Source organism: Nerophis ophidion, linkage group LG26 (genome assembly GCF_033978795.1).
Source record: "Nerophis ophidion isolate RoL-2023_Sa linkage group LG26, RoL_Noph_v1.0, whole genome shotgun sequence".
Classification (NCBI taxonomy): Eukaryota; Metazoa; Chordata; class Actinopteri; order Syngnathiformes; family Syngnathidae; genus Nerophis; species Nerophis ophidion.
The window spans coordinates 6,924,842-6,943,138 of NC_084636.1; the positions used below are offsets into that span (position 1 = coordinate 6,924,842).

The window sequence follows — 18,297 nt, forward strand, 5'->3', positions numbered from 1 at the left end:
ATATACATACATATACACAGGAGATATACACTACATATAGATATACACTGCGTATATATATATACACACACACACACACACACACACACACATTTATATATATATGTGTGTTTGTATATATATACACTATATATACGTATATATATACATATATATACATATACACTGTGTATTATATTTATACACACACATTTATATATATGTGTGTTTGTGTATGTAGATTTGTATATACATATGTGTGTGTGTGTGTATATATATATATATATATATATATATATATATATATGTAGGTGTGGGAAAAAATCACAAGACTACTTCATCTCACAAGACTACTTCATCTCTACAGAACCATTCATGAGGGGTTCCCTCAATCATCAGGAGATTGAGGGAACCCCTCATGAAACAGTTCTGTAGAGATGAAGTAGTCTTGTGATTTTTTCCCACACCTACATATTGCGCTCTACCATGTTATCGAGCACTATTCTCTGGATAATCCAATCAAGACATATATATATATATATATATATATACACATATATATCCATATACACTGTGTATATATATATATACACACGCACACACATATATATATGTGTTTATCCCTGTCTTGGTTTAACTCTTATCTTACTGATAGGATGCAGTGTGTCTCCCATAACAATGCGACCTCGGACTATGTTAAGGTAACGTGTGGAGTTCCCCAGGGTTCGGTCCTTGGCCCTGCACTCTTCAGCATCTACATGCTGCCGCTGGGTGACATCATACGCAAATACGGTGTTAGCTTTCACTGTTATGCTGATGACACCCAACTCTACATGCCCCTAAAGCTGACCAACACGCCGGATTGTAGTCAGCTGGAGGAGTGTCTTAATGAAATTAAACAATGGATGTCCGCTAACTTTTTGCAACTCAATGCCCAAAAAACGGAAATGCTGATTATCGGTCCTGCTAGACACCGACCTCTATTTAATAATACAACTCTAACATTTGACAACCAAACAATTAAACAAGGCGACACGGTAAAGAATCTGGGTATTATCTTTGACCCAACTCTCTCCTTTGAGTCACACATTAAAAGCGTTACTAAAACGGCCTTCTTTCTTCTCCGTAATATCGCTAAAATTCGCTCCATTCTGTCCACTAAAGACGCTGAGATCATTATCCATGCGTTTGTTACGTCTCGCCTCGACTACTGTAACGTATTATTTTCGGGTCTCCCCATGTCTAGCATTAAAAGATTACAGTTGGTACAAAATGCAGCTGCTAGACTTTTGACAAGAACAAGAAAGTTTGATCACATTACGCCTGTACTGGCTCACCTGCACTGGCTTCCTGTGCACTTAAGATGTGACTTTAAGGTTTTACTACTTACGTATAAAATACTACACGGTCTAGCTCCATCCTATCTTGCCGATTGTATTGTACCATATGTCCCGGCAAGAAATCTGCGTTCAAAGGACTCCGGCTTATTAGTGATTCCCAAAGCCCAAAAAAAGTCTGCGGGCTATAGAGCTTTTTCATTTCGGGCTCCAGTACTCTGGAATGCCCTCCCGGTAACAGTTCGAGATGCTACCTCAGTAGAAGCATTTAAGTCTCACCTTAAAACTCATTTGTATACTCTAGCCTTTAAATAGACTCCCTTTTTAGACCAGTTGATCTGCCGTTTCTTTTCTTTTTCTCCTATGTGCCACTCTCCCTTGTGGAGGGGGTCCAGTCCGATCCGGTGGCCATGTACTGCTTGCCTGTGTATCGGCTGGGGACATCTCTGCGCTGCTGATCCGCCTCCGCTTGGGATGGTTTCCTGCTGGCTCCGCTGTGAACGGGACTCTCGCTGCTGTGTTGGATCCGCTTTGGACTGGACTCTCGCGACTGTGTTGGATCCATTATGGATTGAACTTTTACAGTATCATGTTAGACCCGCTCGACATCCATTGCTTTCGTCCTCTCCAAGGTTCTCATAGTCATCATTGTCACCGACGTCCCACTGGGTGTGAGTTTTCCTTGCCCTTATGTGGGCCTACCGAGGATGTCGTAGTGGTTTGTGCAGCCCTTTGAGACACTAGTGATTTAGGGCTATATAAGTAAACATTGATTGATTGATTGATATATATATAAATATATATATATATATACATACATACACACAAATATATATATATATATATATAAATATACACACACACACACGCACAGTACATATATTTTTAATTTATTTTATTTTATTTTTACTCTTAGGGCTCTTCTCAAGTTTGGTCACGGGACCCAGGACATTTTTAAATTAAAATGTATATTTTTTACATGAAAATTAAAAAAATTACTCATACCGGTATATCATCTTTGTTTATTCAAGTTGAAGAATTGTTTTTCATGTTTTATGACATTTTTGTTAAAAAAAAAAAAAAAAAGTGGCAAACACCAAATATGCAATATTCCCCCCCCCAAAAAAATGTCAAAGTGGAATATTTGAAGTGAATTGGAGCTTTCAATAGGTCAATAATAATTCGTAACAAAAATGTTGATAGTTTTTCGTGCAATAAGTTAAAAATTAAAAAAGCCACTAAACTTCACAAAGATCTCAAAGTGTCAAAATAAATTATTTTGTTTTTACTTTCCATGCTAAAATCTCGAGATCAACGTCACCTCTCTCAATTTTATGTATTTATAGTTTTTGGGGTGATTGTTTTATGGCATTTTTGTCCAACAAAAACTCAAAATATGCAACATTTCCTCAAAGTAAAATATTGGATGTGAAGTAATCGGAGCCTTCAATAGATCAATAACTCATAACATTGATTTTGATTCATTATTATTTTTTGGAGCCGTGATAGCTATAAAGAAGAAGAAAAAAGCTGACATGGCATTTTTTCTCGTTACGTTTCACTTGTTTGACATTTTATTCCACTTTTTTTGTAATGCTTGTAGAATGTGCTGCGACCAAGTATCTTGTTGAAAACGTCGGTATGATGACGTGTGTGCGTGACGTCACGGATTGTAGCGGACATGTTCTCCCAGCACTGATCACGGCTAAAAGAAGTCTGTTTTTATCGCATAATTACACAGTATTCTGGACCCGTGTTGCTGAATCTATTGCAATTTGTTCAATTAATAATGGAGACGTCAAAGAAGAAAGATGTAGGTGGGAAGCGGTGTATTGCAGCTGCCTTTAGCAACACAAACACAGCCGGTGTTTCCTTGTTTACATTCCCGAAAGCGAAGCTTTACTATGGAACAGAGCGGTCAAGCGAACATTGTTCCCGACCACATGTCAACCGGCAGGTTTCGGTGAGAAAATTGTGGTAATAAGTCGGCTCTTACCGTAGACATGAGCGGAGAGCTTGCGTCGTTCCTCATGCACCCGTCAAAGAGGCAGCTGCAGACTCTCGTGCCTCCTCCTACTGGCCTCCCCTGAACGTGGGATGCTTCCAACGTGGAGGGGGGAGGGGGGGGGGGGGGAATCTCAGCCCGGCCCCAACGGCTGCCTTCGCTTCGCCTCGTCGAGAAACGTGGCCTCCCTCACAACACCCCTCTGACTTTCAGGTACGACTATATAATCCCACTAAAACACTAGTAACACAATAAGCAGATAAGGGATTTTACAGAATTATCCTAGTAAATGTGTCTAATAACATCTGAGTCGCTACCACTGCCTTCGTCTTTTTTTTCTTTTTCTTCTAGTCCTTCACTCTCACTTTCCTCATCCACAAATCTTTCCTCCTCGCTCAAATTAATGGGGAAATCGTTGCTTTCTCGGTCCGAATCGCTCTCGCTGCTGGTGGCCATGATTGTAAACAATGTTCAGATGTGAGGAGCTCCACAACCCGTGACGTCACGCGCACATCGTCTGCTACTTCCGGTACAGGCAAGGCTTTTTTATTAGCAACCAAAAGTTGTGAATTTTATCGTGGATGTTCTCTACTAAATCCTTTCAGCAAAAATACGGCAATATGGCAAAATGATCAAGTATGACACATAGAATATCCCCGTTTAAATAAGAAAATCTCATTTCAGTAGGCCTTTAAAGGTTGACATTTTTTATATTGCATTTTTTTTTGTTAAACTGAGTTGTTAAAGAAATAAGCAGGGGCGGACTTTTTAAGTCAGGTGTTTATTTTCCCAAGTGAAGAAGCAGTCAACGTTTGGCTCCGCCCCCTGACGTTGGCACGTAACATCAAACTTTCGCCTCCGGCTTGTTAAAAATGTTCTGAATGGATCCTTCAGCAGTTTAAAAGCAGTCAATCGTTTTAAAAAATAAAAAAAAAAATAAACATTTGTGGCCTTCAGGAGAAGGTCAGAGGTCAGAGGTCAGAGGATGAGGACGTGAGGTACCACAGAAACCTGAACGGACCGCGCTTGCTGCACGCGGGACCGGAATCGGCGTTTTTTTCCCCCCGTGGTTCTCTGCCAGGGTGGTGTGGACTCGGACCGGGGTTCGGGGGTCGGGGGTGAGGTAAAGTGTCGTGAGGAGGCGGGGCCCGGCGGGGCTCAGCCAATCAGGTTGAGGTGATGTGGTTTTGTACAAGTACGTTGCGCCGGCAGGCGTTCCCTCGCCGCTACGTGCGACGAGTCCCGCCCCTTGCATATAAAAAAAATAAATGTGGTTCACACGCAAGTCGACACTTTTTTTGTTTTTTTTGTTTTCATGATCAAGTGCTCGAGTTGGTTTGGCGGGCGACCTTTGACCTCTGGTGTGAATCTTCCCCCGGGTGCACCAGTACGGTCAAAGCTCAGGTGTATTTGTCCGTTACGCCACAGTTCCTGAGGTCCTATTTTTTTGTCTCATTCCTGTGAGAATCCTGCGAGGGACTGAAGCATGAAGGTAGTATCTGGGAGCAGATAATACCGCATCATCTCTTCCCCCCTATTAGGTGGGTGGTGCATCTTTTAAGCCAGGGATGGGGGCAAAAAACTAACCCGGATCTGGCGTGGCCGCTTTGATCGCGAAGGAACTACAAACCCCGTTTCCATATGAGTTGGGAAATTGTGTTAGATGTAAATATAAACGGAATACAATTATTTGCAAATCCTTTTCAACCCATATTCAGTTGAATATGCTACAAAGACAACATATTTGATGTTCAAACTCAGAAACTTTATTTTTTTTTGCAAATAATAATTAACTTAGAATTTCATGGCTGCAACACGTGCCAAAGTAGTTGGGAAAGGGCATGTTCACCACTGTGTTACATCCCCTTTTCTTTTAACAACACTCAATAAACGTTTGGGAACTGAGGAAACTAATTGTTGAAGCTTTGAAAGTGGAATTCTTTCCCATTCTTGTTTTATGTAGAGCTTCAGTCGTATTTTACGCTTCATAATGCGCCACACATTTTCGAGTGGGAGACAGGTCTGGACTGCAGGCGGGCCAGGATAGTACCCACACTCTTTTACTACGAAACCACGCTGTTGTAACACATGGCTTGAACTTGTCTTGCTGAAATAAGCAGGGGTGTCCATGATAACGTTGCTTGGATGACAACATATGTTGCTCCAAAACCTGTATGGACCATTCAGCATTAAGGGTGCCTTCAAAGATCTGTAAGTTACCCATGCCTTAGGCACTAATACACCCTCATACCATCCCAGATGCTGGCTTTTGAACTTTGCGCCTATAACAATCCGGATCGTTATTTTCCTCTTTGTTCCGCAGGACACCACGTTCACAGTTTCCAAATATAATTTGAAATGTGGACTAGTCAAACTACAGAACACTTTTCATCAGTCCATCTTAGATGATTTCGGGCCCAGCGAAGCCGGCGGCGTTCCTGGGTGTTGTTGATAAATGGCTTTAGCTTTCCATTATAGAGTTTTAACTTTCACTTACAGATGTATCAACCAACTGTAGTTACTGACAGTGGTTTTATGAAGTGTCCCTGAGCCCATGTGGTGATATCCTTTACACACCGATGTCGGTTTTTGATGCAGTACCGCCTGAGGGATCAAAGGTCCGTAATATCATCGCTTACGTGCAGTGATTTCTCCAGCTTCTGTGAACCTTTTGATGATATTACGGCCCGTAGATGGTAAAATCCCTAAATTCCTTGCAATGGCTCGTTGAGAAATGTTGTTCTAAAACTGTTCGACAATTTGCTTACAAAGTGGTGACCCTCGCCCCATCCTTGTTTGTGAATTACTTAGCATTTCACGGAAGCTGCTTTTATACCCAATCATGACACCCACCTGTTCCCAATTAGCCTGCACACCTGTGGGATGTTCCAAATAAGTGTTTGATGAGCATTCCTCAACTTTATCAGTATTTATTGCCACCTTTCCCAACTTCGTTGTCACGTGTAGCTGGCATCAAATTCTAAGGTTAATGCCATCCATCCATTATCTAGCGCTTATTCCCTTTTGGGTTCGCTGGCGCCTATCTCAGCTACAATCGGGCGGAAGGCGGTGTACACCCTGGACAAGTCGCCACCTCATCGCAGGGCCTCTAAGGTTAATGATTATTTGCAAAAAAAAAACAATGTTTATGAGTTTGAACATCAAATATGTTGTCTTTGTAGCGTATTCAACTGAATATGGGTTGAAAAGGATTTGCAAATCATTGTATTCTGTTTATATTTACATCTAACACAATTTCCCAACTCATGTGGAAACGGGGTTTGTGGTTTTTATTTAAGCGCGGTTAGTAGATGAGTTAAAAAAATGTAATTAAATTAAAAAAAGAGTTATTAATTGTCGCCGCTTTGATTTCAAACCGGCGACTGAGGAAAGTGGTGCGGGTGGAGCGCCCCCCGGTGGTGTATTGCGTGCTGACGAGAGGTAACTGAGCTGCTTAGCTTATCTGAGGTTTGTCCGTTGAGACCCGAACTCAACGATCGGCCGGAGTCGGAGTGCGCCCGGGGTTCGGACGTCGAATCTCGCTAAAAAAATCAGCGCGGATGCCAAAGGGTGTGATGAAGTCGCCGCAGCGGGCCGGCTGATTGTCAGGAGGCAGAGAGGAAGGACGTGATTGGCTGAAGTGGCGTGGGGGTTTTGGGTGGGGCGTAAACGAGGGGGCGCCGTATCAGTCGGGCCCAGTGGTGGTGACCGAGGGGTGGGGGCCGTCGTTGTACGCCGCCCCGCCGCCTCCGCCCGCCTCGGGCTCCTCCCGCCCGGGGGAGGCGTCCTCGCCGGGGCCGCCCCTGGACGTGAGGGAGGCGGTGGTGGTCTCGGGCGAGGCGCTGTGGGTGTCGTGGCCCGGGTGGTTCTTGCGCAGGTGCTGGTTGAGGATGGCCTGGAAGGGGAAGCTCTTGGCGCAGAGGCGGCACGTGAAGGGCTTGTTGCCCGTGTGCTTGCGGATGTGGTACTCCAGCTGGTCCTTGCGCGTGTACTTCTTCCCGCACAGGCGGCACGCGAAGGGCGTGATGCCCATGTGGAGGCGCATGTGGCGGTCCAGGCTGCCCTTCTGGTTGAAGGACTTGCAGCAGTAGATGCACGTCAGCCGCGGGTTGTAGCGGAACCAGCGGTCGCCCGCCTGGTCCCTCACGTAGTCCTCGTACGCCGCCGGCTCCTCCCCCTGGCGCACAAAAACAACCTTTAGTCGGAGCTTCTACCAACCCTGTTTGTGTATGAGTTGGGAAATTGTGTTCGATGTAAATATTAGGGATGCACCGATTAATCGGTAACCGAATATATTCGGCCGAATATGGCAAAAAAAGCCACATTCGGCCTTCGGTGGAATGAGTTAAAAACAAGGCCGAATAGTGGCGTGTGACGCAATTTTTGGACGCGGTGACGCAATCAACCAACGTGCAGTGACGCGGTGACGTCGGGATATGTTGTGTACCTGTATAAGTGTATGATATGTTGTGTACCTGTATAAGTGTATGAGGTTACAAGCACACACTTTATTGAGATTTAGTGGGGCCTCTGTTTACATTATTAGCCTGTTGTGTAGGCTACCTGTATAAGTGTAAGAGGTTACAAGCACACACTTTATTGAGATTTACTTGAGCCTTCTGTTTACATTATTAGCATATCTACTGTGGCTAAGCAGACTTTTGCCAAAAGGACAATAATTAATTTGTTGTGGGTTTATCCACTTTAATGCACTTTATTTTTTTTTGGAATGCATGTTTTGTTTGAAGGCCTAATATAAATGAAAAACTTTGTGCTTTTTTTTGAAAAGCAAAGGCTACTGGAATATTTAAAAAAGGTCAATATTCAATAAAAAATTACTTTATTTGAAAAACATGTCAAAATATTTTTGTAGGCTATTTATGCAATATAAAAAAAATTGTGAAAAACTGCATTCATTATTCGGTATTCGGCCTTCGGCCAAGCGTTTAAAATTTATTCGGCTTCGGCTTCGGCCACAAATTTTCATTTCGGTGCATCCCTACTGTTTATATTTACTAGGGATGCACCGAAATGAAAATTTGTGGCCGAAGCCGAAGCCGAATAAAATTTAAACGCTTGGCCGAAGGCCGAATAATGAATGCAGTTTTTCACAATTTTTTTTATATTGCATAAATAGCCTAGAAAAATATTTGGACATGTTTTTCAAATAAAGTAATTTTTTATTGAATATTGACCTTTTTTAAATATTCCAGTAGCCTTTGCTTTTCAAAAAAAAGCACAAAGTTTTTCATTCATATTAGGCCTTGAAACAAAACATGCATTCCAAAAAAAAATAAAGTGCATTAAAGTGGATAAACCAACAACAAATTAATTATTGTCCTTTTAGCAAAAGTCTGCTTAGCCACAGTAGATATGCTAATAATGTAAACAGAAGGCTCAAGTAAATCTCAATAAGTGTGTGCTTGTAACCTCTTACACTTATACAGGTAGCCTACACAACAGGCTAATAATGTAAACAGAGGACCCACTAAATCTCAATAAGTGTGTGCTTGTAACCTCATACACTTATACAGGTACACAACATATCCCAACGTCACCGCACGTTGGTTGATTGCGTCACCGCGTCCAAAAATTGCGTCACACGCCACTATTCGGCCTTGTTTTTAACTCATTCCACCGAAGGCCGAATGTGGCTTTTTTTGCCATATTCGGCCGAATATATTCGGTTACCGATTAATCGGTGCATCCCTGATAAACGGAATACAATGATTTGCAAATCATTTTCAACCCATATTCAGTTGAATATGCTACAAAGACAACATATTTGATGTTCAAACTGATAAACTTTTTGTTTTTTTGGCAAATAATCATTAACTTTAGAATTTGATGCCAGCAACACGTGACAAAGGAGTTGAAAAAGGTGGCGATAAATACTGATAATGTTGAGGAATGCTCATCAAACACTTATTTGGAACATTCCACAGGTGTGCAGGCTAATTGGGAACAGGTGGGTGCCATGATTGGGTATAAAAACAGCTTCCCAAAAAATGCTTAGTCTTTCACAAGAAAGGATGGGGCGAGGTACACCCCTTTGTCCACAACTGTGTGAGCAAATAGTCAAACAGTTTAAGAACAACGTTTCTCAAAGTGCAATTGCAAGAAATTTAAGGATTTCAACATCTACGCTCCGTAATATCATCAAAAGGTTCAGAGAATCTGGAGAAATCACTCCACGTAAGCGGCATGGCCGGAAAACAACATTGAATGACCGTGACCTTCGACTGTGTCAAAAACCGACATCAATCTCTAAAGGATATCACCACATGGGCTCAGGAACACTTCAGAAAACCATCCATCCATCCATCATCTTCCGCTTATCCGAGGTCGGGTCGCGGGGGCAACAGCCTAAGCATAGAAACCCAGACTTCTCTCTCCCCAGCCACTTCGTCTAGCTCTTCCCGGGGGATCCCGAGGCGTTCCCAGGCCAGCCGGGAGACATAGTCTTCCCAACGTGTCCTGGGTCTTCCCCTTGGCCTCCTACCGGTTGGACGTGCCCTAAACACCTCCCTAGGGAGGCGTTCGGGTGGCATCCTGACCAGATGCCCGAACCACCTCATCTGGCTCCTCTCGATGTGAAGGAGCAGCGGTTTTACTTTGAGTTCCTCCCGGATGGCAGAGCTTCTCACCCTATCTCTAAGGGAGAGCCCCGCCACACGGCGGAGGAAACTCATTTCGGCCGCTTGTACCCGTGATCTTATCCTTTCGGTCATGACCCAAAGCTCATGACCATAGATGAGGTTTGGAACGTAGATCGACCGGTAAATTGAGAGCTTTGCCTTCCGGCTCAGCTCCTTCTTCACCACAACGGATCGGTACAACGTCCGCATTACTGAAGACGCCGCACCGATCCGCCTGTCGATATCACGATCCACTCTTCCCCGACTCGTGAACAAGACTCCTAGGTACTTGAACTTCAGAAAACCACTGTCACTAAATACAGTTTGTCGTTACATCTGTAAGTGCAAGTTAAAGCTCTACTATGGGGCGGCATGGCGGAGTGCAGGGGTCGGGAACCTTTTTGGCGGAGAGAGCCATGAAAGCCAAATATTTAAAAATGTATTTCCGTGAGAGCCATATAATATTTATTTAACACTGAATACAACTAAATGTGTGCATTTTTAAGTAAGACCAACATGTTTAGACTATAATAAATCCCTTATTCGTTTTAATAACATTCTTATTCTGAAGTTAACCAATAATAAATCAAATACTTCTTACCATTAATGCGACTTCTTGAACAAGTTTGGTAGAAAACGGATGGATGGATGAAATGCATTAGAATGTTTTGTATTTTTAATGTTATTTTTAGCTCTGTGCTTACTAGCGGAATTAGTCATAATTATCGTGTTAAGCCAGGGGTGTCCAAACTTTTTCCACTGAGGGCCGCACACTGAAAAATCAGAGCAAGCGGGGGCCATTTTCATAATTTTTATTTTAAAAACCAATATATGTATAAAAAATATACATTTAGGCCTCCACTCAGTTATGATCCCGGGGACCCCAAAGGGTTTTGGTCAAAAAAAATTATTAAAAATGTGTCAATATTCAGTATTATAATTTTTATTATTATGCAAGTTTTAAATCTCTAGATCAACATTAGAAAAAAAAATGGAAAAAACACAAAATATGCAATATTTTCACCCAATAACTTTTTTAGGTGGGATATTTGAGATTATATGATAAATGGAGCCTTAATTTTGGATTTTGATTCATTATTATTTTTTGAGCAATGACACTTAAAAACAAATCACACTAAAATAATTGGGTATCCAAAAGTGTCCTACTCATTAAAGTGTTAAAAAATAAATTAAACATTTTTTTTACTGTTTACTTTTAGCACAATAATCTCAAGATCAACTTCAGATATATCCGTCAATTTTAAGTTTTATTGTTGTTCAGGTTTTGTTTGTTTGTTTTAGGCCCTTCTTTAAAAAAAAGAACGGCTCAGTTTTTTACATGGCAAAACACAAAATATGCAACATTTTCCCCCAAAAATATCTCAAAGTGGAATATTTAATGTGATGTAATTGAAGCCTTGAATAAGTCAATAATTCAAAATGACATTGATTTTTATTCATTATTATCTTCTAAAGAAAGAAACAACCTGCATGCAGCTTTGTGTTATAAGAGTAAGCATTGCAACAATTTATTGTTACATTTCACCTGTTTGCTCTTTTGTACCACTTTTTATGTTTTTTTTTATAAAGCGAAAGCCATTTATCAACAACATCCAGAAACGCCGCCGGCTTCTCTGGGCCCGGGATCATCTAAGATGGACTGATGTAAAGTGGAAAAGTGTTCTGTGGTCGGACGAGTCCACATTTCAAATTGTTTTTGGAAATATTCGACATCGTGTCATCCGGACCAAAGAGGAAGCGAACCATCCAGACTGTTATCGACGCAAAGTTCAAAAGCCAGCATCTGTGATGGTATGGGGGTGCATTAGTTCCCAAGGCATGGGTAACTTACACATCTGTGAAGGCACCATTAATGCTGAAAGGTACATACAGGTTTTGGAACAACATATGCTGCCATCTTTTTCATGGACGCCCCTGCTTATTTCAGCAAGACAATGCCAAGCCACATTCAGCACGTGTTGCAACAGCGTGGCTTCGTAAAAAAAGAGTGCGGGTACTTTCCTGGCCCGCCTGCAGTCCAGACCTGTCTCCCATGGAAAATACGTGGCGCATTATGAAGCGTAAAATACGACAGCGGAGACCCCGGACTGTTGAACGACTGAAGCTCTACATAAAACAAGAATGGGAAAGAATTCCAATTTCAAAGCTTCAACAATTAGTTTCCTCAGTTCCCAAACGTTTATTGAGTGTTGTTCAAAGAAAAGGTGATGTAACACAGTGGTGAACATGCCCTTTCCCAACTACTTTGGCAGGAGTTGCAGCCATGAAATTCTAAGTTAATTATTATTTGCAAAAAATAAAAATGAAGTTTATGAGTTAACGTTGTCCTTGTAGCATATTCAACTGAATATGGGTTGAAAATGATTTAAAATCATTGTATTCTGTTTATATTTGCATCTAACACAATTTCCCAACTCATATGGAAACGGGGTTTGTATTCCATTCAAGTCATCAAATTGAAGTTACCTGGGAGCTGGCGTGTCCCGGGTCGTCGGTCCGGCTCGGGGATTCGCTCTTCGCTCTTGGGTGGTCGGCGAGGACCAGGACGCTCCCCGTGGGGCTGAACCTGACGCACACACACACAAATACGTGTCAAGACGGCGAGGGGAAGCGGAGACCGGAGGATAGCGTTCACCTGTCGGCGTCGCCGAGGCTGCTGGATGGTCGCACGCCGCAGGCGCCCGGCGCCGTTGCGCCCTGTCCCGTCACGTCGATCATCATGGCGCCGCCTGCCTCGGCCAGGCCCGCCTCCTCCCGCTCGCGCCCCGTCCCGATCCACTGCTCCGTCCGCTCCGTCTTGATGGTGATGCCGTCTACGGAGGAGCTCTCGTCCGCCTCGCTGCCGGCTTCCACGTACCACTGGCCCGCCCGGTTGATGCGGAGGATGGGTTCTTTGGCCGCCCGGTTGACCGAGACGCCGGGTTGCTCCGGCCCCGACGTCGGGCTGAGCGTCTCCACCCCGGGGCTGGCCGCGTCCACGCTGGAGCTGGGCGGCAACGGGTGACGGGCTCCTCTAACCGGCGCCTCCAAGGTGCGGGTGCGCGGCGTCAGCGGCGGCGCCCCCTCCTGGTCCACGGGCCGCTGGTCCGGGTCGACCAGGCTCATTTTGAGGTGGATGCCTTCCAGGATGTGCGTGCAGCGGTCGATGACGTCCTGCATCTGCAGGAAGCTGGCGGCCGTCAGGTAGCTGATGATGTCGCACAGCTGCAGGCTCAGGCGACCCGTGTAGCAGAACCCCAGCAGTTGCTCGAACACGGACGGGTTCCGGATAACCGTCAGCGACACCGTGCTCATCTGGCTCAGGGACATGTGGTCCCGGAAGTACGGCGAGCTGGCGGCCAGGACCACCTTGTGGGCCCGGAAGCTCTGACCCTGAACGTGGACCACGATGTCGCACAGGCGCCCTTGGACCCGCAGCTGGTTCAGGTGGGACAGAACCGAATTGCTGAAGTCCGGAATGTCCAGCTGGATGCTGCCGGAGCGCTCCATGGCGCTGCAAACAGGTAAGATTTAACATCAGGGTGGGCAAAACCGGGATTGGATCCGGATCAGAAGGGTAAACAGGAAGTACGTGTCAAGATAACTGAGTCAGGAAATTCGGACTTATTTACAGTAAAATGGAGGGGGAAAGAAAAGTGAAAGTGGCTCCACCCAATTGACCTGTGACGTCATGTGTCAGCTGACGACCATCAATTTCACCCACACTTCCGGTGTGCTAACGAGACTCCCAACCGGACCACATGTGTGCCGGACTCACCTGAAGTGGGACGTGGATCAGGTCTGCTCTCAGGGACGCGTCAGTCCTGCAAGCTGCCGGCCATCACTGGCGGGATGGCGGCTCGGTTGGGTTCGGCTCGGTTCGGCTCGACTCGGCTCAGTTCAGTGCTCCGGAGCTCCAGCGGCGCTCGTGTGTGCCTCAAGGCCGAGTAGGAGACGCTGAGCTCGGCTTCCGTCCCGCCAGTCGCCGCCGTGCCGCCATTTCGCTGGGAGATGGTTGTGTTCACGCTCGCCTCGGAGTCTCCGGGCCGCCGCGGCTGCTCGACATCTTTCTGTTGGACGGCTGCAGGAAGGAAGGAAGCGGGGAAGAAAATGCGCGGGGCATGCTGGGAAGTGTAGTCTATTAGGCTGGCTCCTCCTCCCGGCATGCTTGCTGTCAGTGTGTGTGTTTGACGTCAACAAATGCGGAATTACTGCACTATTTAGTGTGTCGGATTCTGCCTGTACGAGAATATTAATGTTCAGTTACACATTTAACAGTGTTTATTATGATCGTTGTAATTTATATTGTATGTATGTATTTTTTTTATTTATTTTTTTTATAATTTTAGTTCAAGGCTGTCTAAACTTTTTCCACCAATGGCCGCTTGCTGAAAAGTCAAGTATTTTATTTTCAAAAAATGCTAAAAAAAATATATATGCACAACTTTGTGTTATAGGTGACTAAGTATAATAGTATTACTTAGTTTAAAACATTTTTTTTTCATTACATTCCAATTTTTTTGCTCTTTTTTCCAGTTTTTTATTATTGTTTTTTTCCCCCATGTAAGAATAAAAAAGGAATAAGTCAAGTTTTTTTTATATATTTTTAATTTTTAATTCTACAAATATATATGTAATATATATTATTACTTTGAACTGTTTTATATTTTATTTTTAATCCTGTAAAGCATCTTTGAGCACCCTGAAAAGCGCTATACAAAATAAAATGTATTATTATTATTATTATCATTATATACACAACTTTGTGTTATTAGTGACTACGTATATTATAAATGATAAATGATAAATGGGTTGTACTTGTATAGCGCTTTTCTACCTTCAAGGTACTCAAAGCGCTTTGACACTACTTCCACATTTACCCATTCACACACACATTCACACACTGATGGAGGGAGCTGCCATGCAAGGCGCCAACCAGCACCCATCAGGAGCAAGGGTGAAGTGTCTTGCTCAAGGACACAACAGGCATGACGAGGTTGGTACTAGGTGGGATTTGAACCAGTGACCCTCGGGTTGCGCACGGCCACTCTTCCACTGCGCCACGCCGTCCCCAATTATTAGTAGTTATTGTTGGGTTTTTTGGGGGGGGGTTTCATCACATTCCAATTTTTTTGCTCTTTTTCTCTCACATTTTTATTATTTTGAAGAATAATATAGGAATATTATGACTGTTTAACCTTTTCCACCGAGGACCGTTTGATTAAAAGTCGTTTTTTTAATTGTTTTATTCTAAAAATATATATGTATTATATATTATCACTTTGAACTGTTTTATATTTTATTTTTTATCCTGTAAAGCATATTTGAGCACCCTGGAAAGTGCTATACAAAATAAAATGTATTATTATTATTATTATTATTATTATATACACAACTTTGTGTTATTGGTGACTACGTATATTATTTCAATATTATTGCTCATTTTCTGTCACATTTTTATTATTTTGAAGAATAAAATAGGAATATTATGATTGTATGACTGCATAACCTGGTGTGTCAAACGAAAATATTATTGTTCAGTTACACATTTAACAGTGTTTATTAAAATCATTAACTCACTAAAGTGTGTTTATATTTTAAATATATGTATATTTTTGTATTATTTCGAGAGTTTCTAATATTTTAATTCAAGGGTGTCTAAACATTGTCCACCAAGGGCCGCTTGCTGAAAAGTCCATCCATCCATCAATTTATACCGCTTATTCCCTTTTGGGGTCGCGGGGGGCGCTGGCGCCTATCTCAGCTACAATCGGGCGGAAGGCGGGGTACACCCTGGACAAGTCGCCACCTCATCGCAGGGCCAACACAGATAGACAGACAACATTCACACTCACATTCACACACTAGGGCCAATTTAGTGTTGCCAATCAACCTATCCCCAGGTGCATGTTTTTGGAAGTGGGAGGAAGCCGGAGTACCCGGAGGGAACCCACGCAGTCACGGGGAGAACATGCAAACTCTACACAGAAAGATCCCGAGCCTGGATTTGAACCCAGGACTGCAGGACCTTCGTATTGTGAGGCAGACGCACTAACCCCTCTGCCACCGTGAAGCCTGCTGAAAAGTCAAGTATTATATTTTCAAAAAATGCTAAAATAAATATATGCAAAACTTTGTGTTATAGGTGACTAAGTATATTAGTATTATTAGTTTAAATATATATTCATTTCAAATGTTTTGTCTCTTTTTTTCAAATATTTTTATTATTTATTTTTTTCCCCAGGTAAGAATAAAATAGGAATATTATGATTGTTTAACTTATTCCACTGAGGGCCGCATGATAAAAAGTCAAGTATTTTTTTTTTAATTTGACAAGTATATATATATATATATATATATATTGTTACTTTGAACTGTTTTATATTTTAATTTTTATCCTGTAAAGCGTCTTTGAGTACCCTGAAAAGGGCTACACTAAATAAAAGGTATTATTATTATCATTATTATTTACACAACTTTGTGTTATTGGTGACTACGTATATTATTGGTAATTATTCTTTTAAAAAAAAAAAAAAAATTTCATCACATTCCAATTTTTTTCCAATATTATTATTCAGTTACACATTGAGCAGTGTTTATAAAAATAATGAACTCACTAAAGTTTATTTATATTTTAAATGTATGTATATTTTTGTATTATTTTGAGAGCTTCTAATATTTTAATTCAAGGGTGTCTAAACTTTTTTCACCAAGGGCCGCCTAATAAAAAGTCAAGTATTTTATTTTTTTTAATTCTAAAAATATATACACAACTTTGTGTTATTGGTGACTAAGTATATTCTTATTATTAGTCAAAAAAATATATATACATTTTATAAATATATTCCAATTTTATTTGCTCTTTTTTCTTACATTTTTATTATTGATTTTTCCCCATGTAAGAATAAAATAAGAATATTATGATTGTTTAACCGCATAACCTGGTGTGTCAAACGAGAATATTATTGTTAATATTAGTAACTCACTAAAGTGTGTTTATATTTTAAATATAAGTATATTTTTGTATTATTTTGAGAGTTTCTCATATTTTAATTCAAGGGCCACTAAAAAGTCAAGTATTTTATTATTTTTTTAATTCTAAAAATATATACACAACTTTGTGTGATTGGTGACTAAGTATATTAATTTTATTAGTTAAAAAAAATAAATTAATTATATAATTATATTCAAATTTTATTTATATATATATATATATATATTTTTTTTTTTAATCACAAAAATCTATACACAACTTTGTGTTATTGGTGACTAATATCATTAGTAATCATTACTTTAAAATGTTTTTATTTTTTTCATCACATGCCAATTTTTTTCAGACATTTTTATTACTGTTTTTTTTGTTCCCATGTAAGAATAAAATAGGAATAATATGATTGTTGAACTGCAAAAAAAAAGAAGAGATGAACAAATGCGGAAGTCATGTGTTGTTATCGGTCGCCATGGCAACACCAACAGACTTAATCAATATTATTTATTACAAGTGATGGTATTTTCTTTATTGTTTTAGTTGTTGACTCATTGGGTTGACTTTTTCCTTGCCCTGATGGGGGATATGAGCCGAGGCTTTTTGCAGCCCTTTGAGACACTCGTGATTTAGGGCTATATAAGTAAACTTTGATTGATTGGTTGATTGATTGTTATCAATTATAATTCCGGCATTTATTTTGATGTTTTGTTGGGCGCGTGGTCACAGGTGGCGTTGAGCTGCAAGCCGCTGTCCGTCACGTGAACTTTGACCGCCGTCCCGCCGCTGCCGACAAAGGTCCAGTCGAAGCCTTGGAACGCCGGCAGCTGCCCCGAGTCGACCCCGACCTTGCAAGCCGGCGAGGACGACGCCCGCGCGGCGTCTGAACATCAAAGACAGACCAGCTCAGAGAACCCTGGTTGGCCTCAGCAGCCTGAGCGTCCGCGCTACGTTACCGACTACAAACAGCACGTTGTTGCCGCTGGCGTCCGAGAGGAAGTAGGCGTCTTTCCGGGGTCGGTAGCGGCAGGTCAGGTTGACAGGAAGTAGTACGGCAGGTGTCGCCCAGCGGGCCAGTTGGCTGCCCGTCAGGGTCCCTCGACGACCGTGTCCTGGTCTCGGTGGAAGAAACATTTGTAGACCGGCGGGCGTGGCGGCGAGCAGATGACCTCCACGGTGTCGTTGGGAGAGACCACCCGATGGCTGACTGACAGCTGGGGACTGGGACTAGTGCCTGGTGGGGGGTCAAGAACCGGTCACCGGGGATAGCAGGTCCATTCTATGTGTCATACTTGATCATTTTGCGATATTGCCATATTTGTGCTGAAAAGATTTAGTAGAGAACATCCACGA

At 42.3% G+C, this 18,297-nt stretch overlaps 2 protein-coding genes across 2 annotated transcripts in view; both read right to left on the reverse strand.

Annotated features, from left to right (window-relative positions):
• Positions 1-4,083: 4,083 nt before the first annotated feature.
• On the reverse strand, positions 4,084-13,878 carry zbtb37 (zinc finger and BTB domain containing 37). Its single transcript, XM_061887813.1, has 4 exons — positions 13,738-13,878; positions 12,616-13,473; positions 12,447-12,546; positions 4,084-7,498 (listed from the first exon to the last, which is right to left on the reverse strand). Exons 2-4 carry the CDS (start codon positions 13,467-13,469, stop codon positions 7,007-7,009), a joined length of 1,446 nt encoding a protein of 481 aa, XP_061743797.1. The 5' UTR covers positions 13,470-13,473; positions 13,738-13,878; the 3' UTR covers positions 4,084-7,006.
• A 3,590-nt stretch (positions 13,879-17,468) lies between these two features.
• Positions 17,469-18,297, reverse strand: part of s1pr1 (sphingosine-1-phosphate receptor 1) — a 28,194-nt gene continuing 27,365 nt past the window's right edge. The window contains exon 3 of the transcript XR_009804420.1: positions 17,469-18,178. The gene's annotated coding sequence lies outside the window, so the exon portion shown is untranslated. The remainder of the gene's footprint in view (positions 18,179-18,297) is intronic.

Coding starts and splice junctions, on each gene's coding strand:
- zbtb37 (XM_061887813.1), bottom strand. CDS start 13,469: ATGGAGCGCTCCGGCAGCATCCAGCTGGACATTCCGGACTTCAGCAAT. Junction 12,547..12,615: donor AGCCTCGGCGACGCCGACAG/GTGAACGCTATC, acceptor TGTGTGCGTCAG/GTTCAGCCCCACGGGGAGCG. Junction 7,499..12,446: donor CGGGACACGCCAGCTCCCAG/GTAACTTCAATT, acceptor TTTGTGCGCCAG/GGGGAGGAGCCGGCGGCGTA.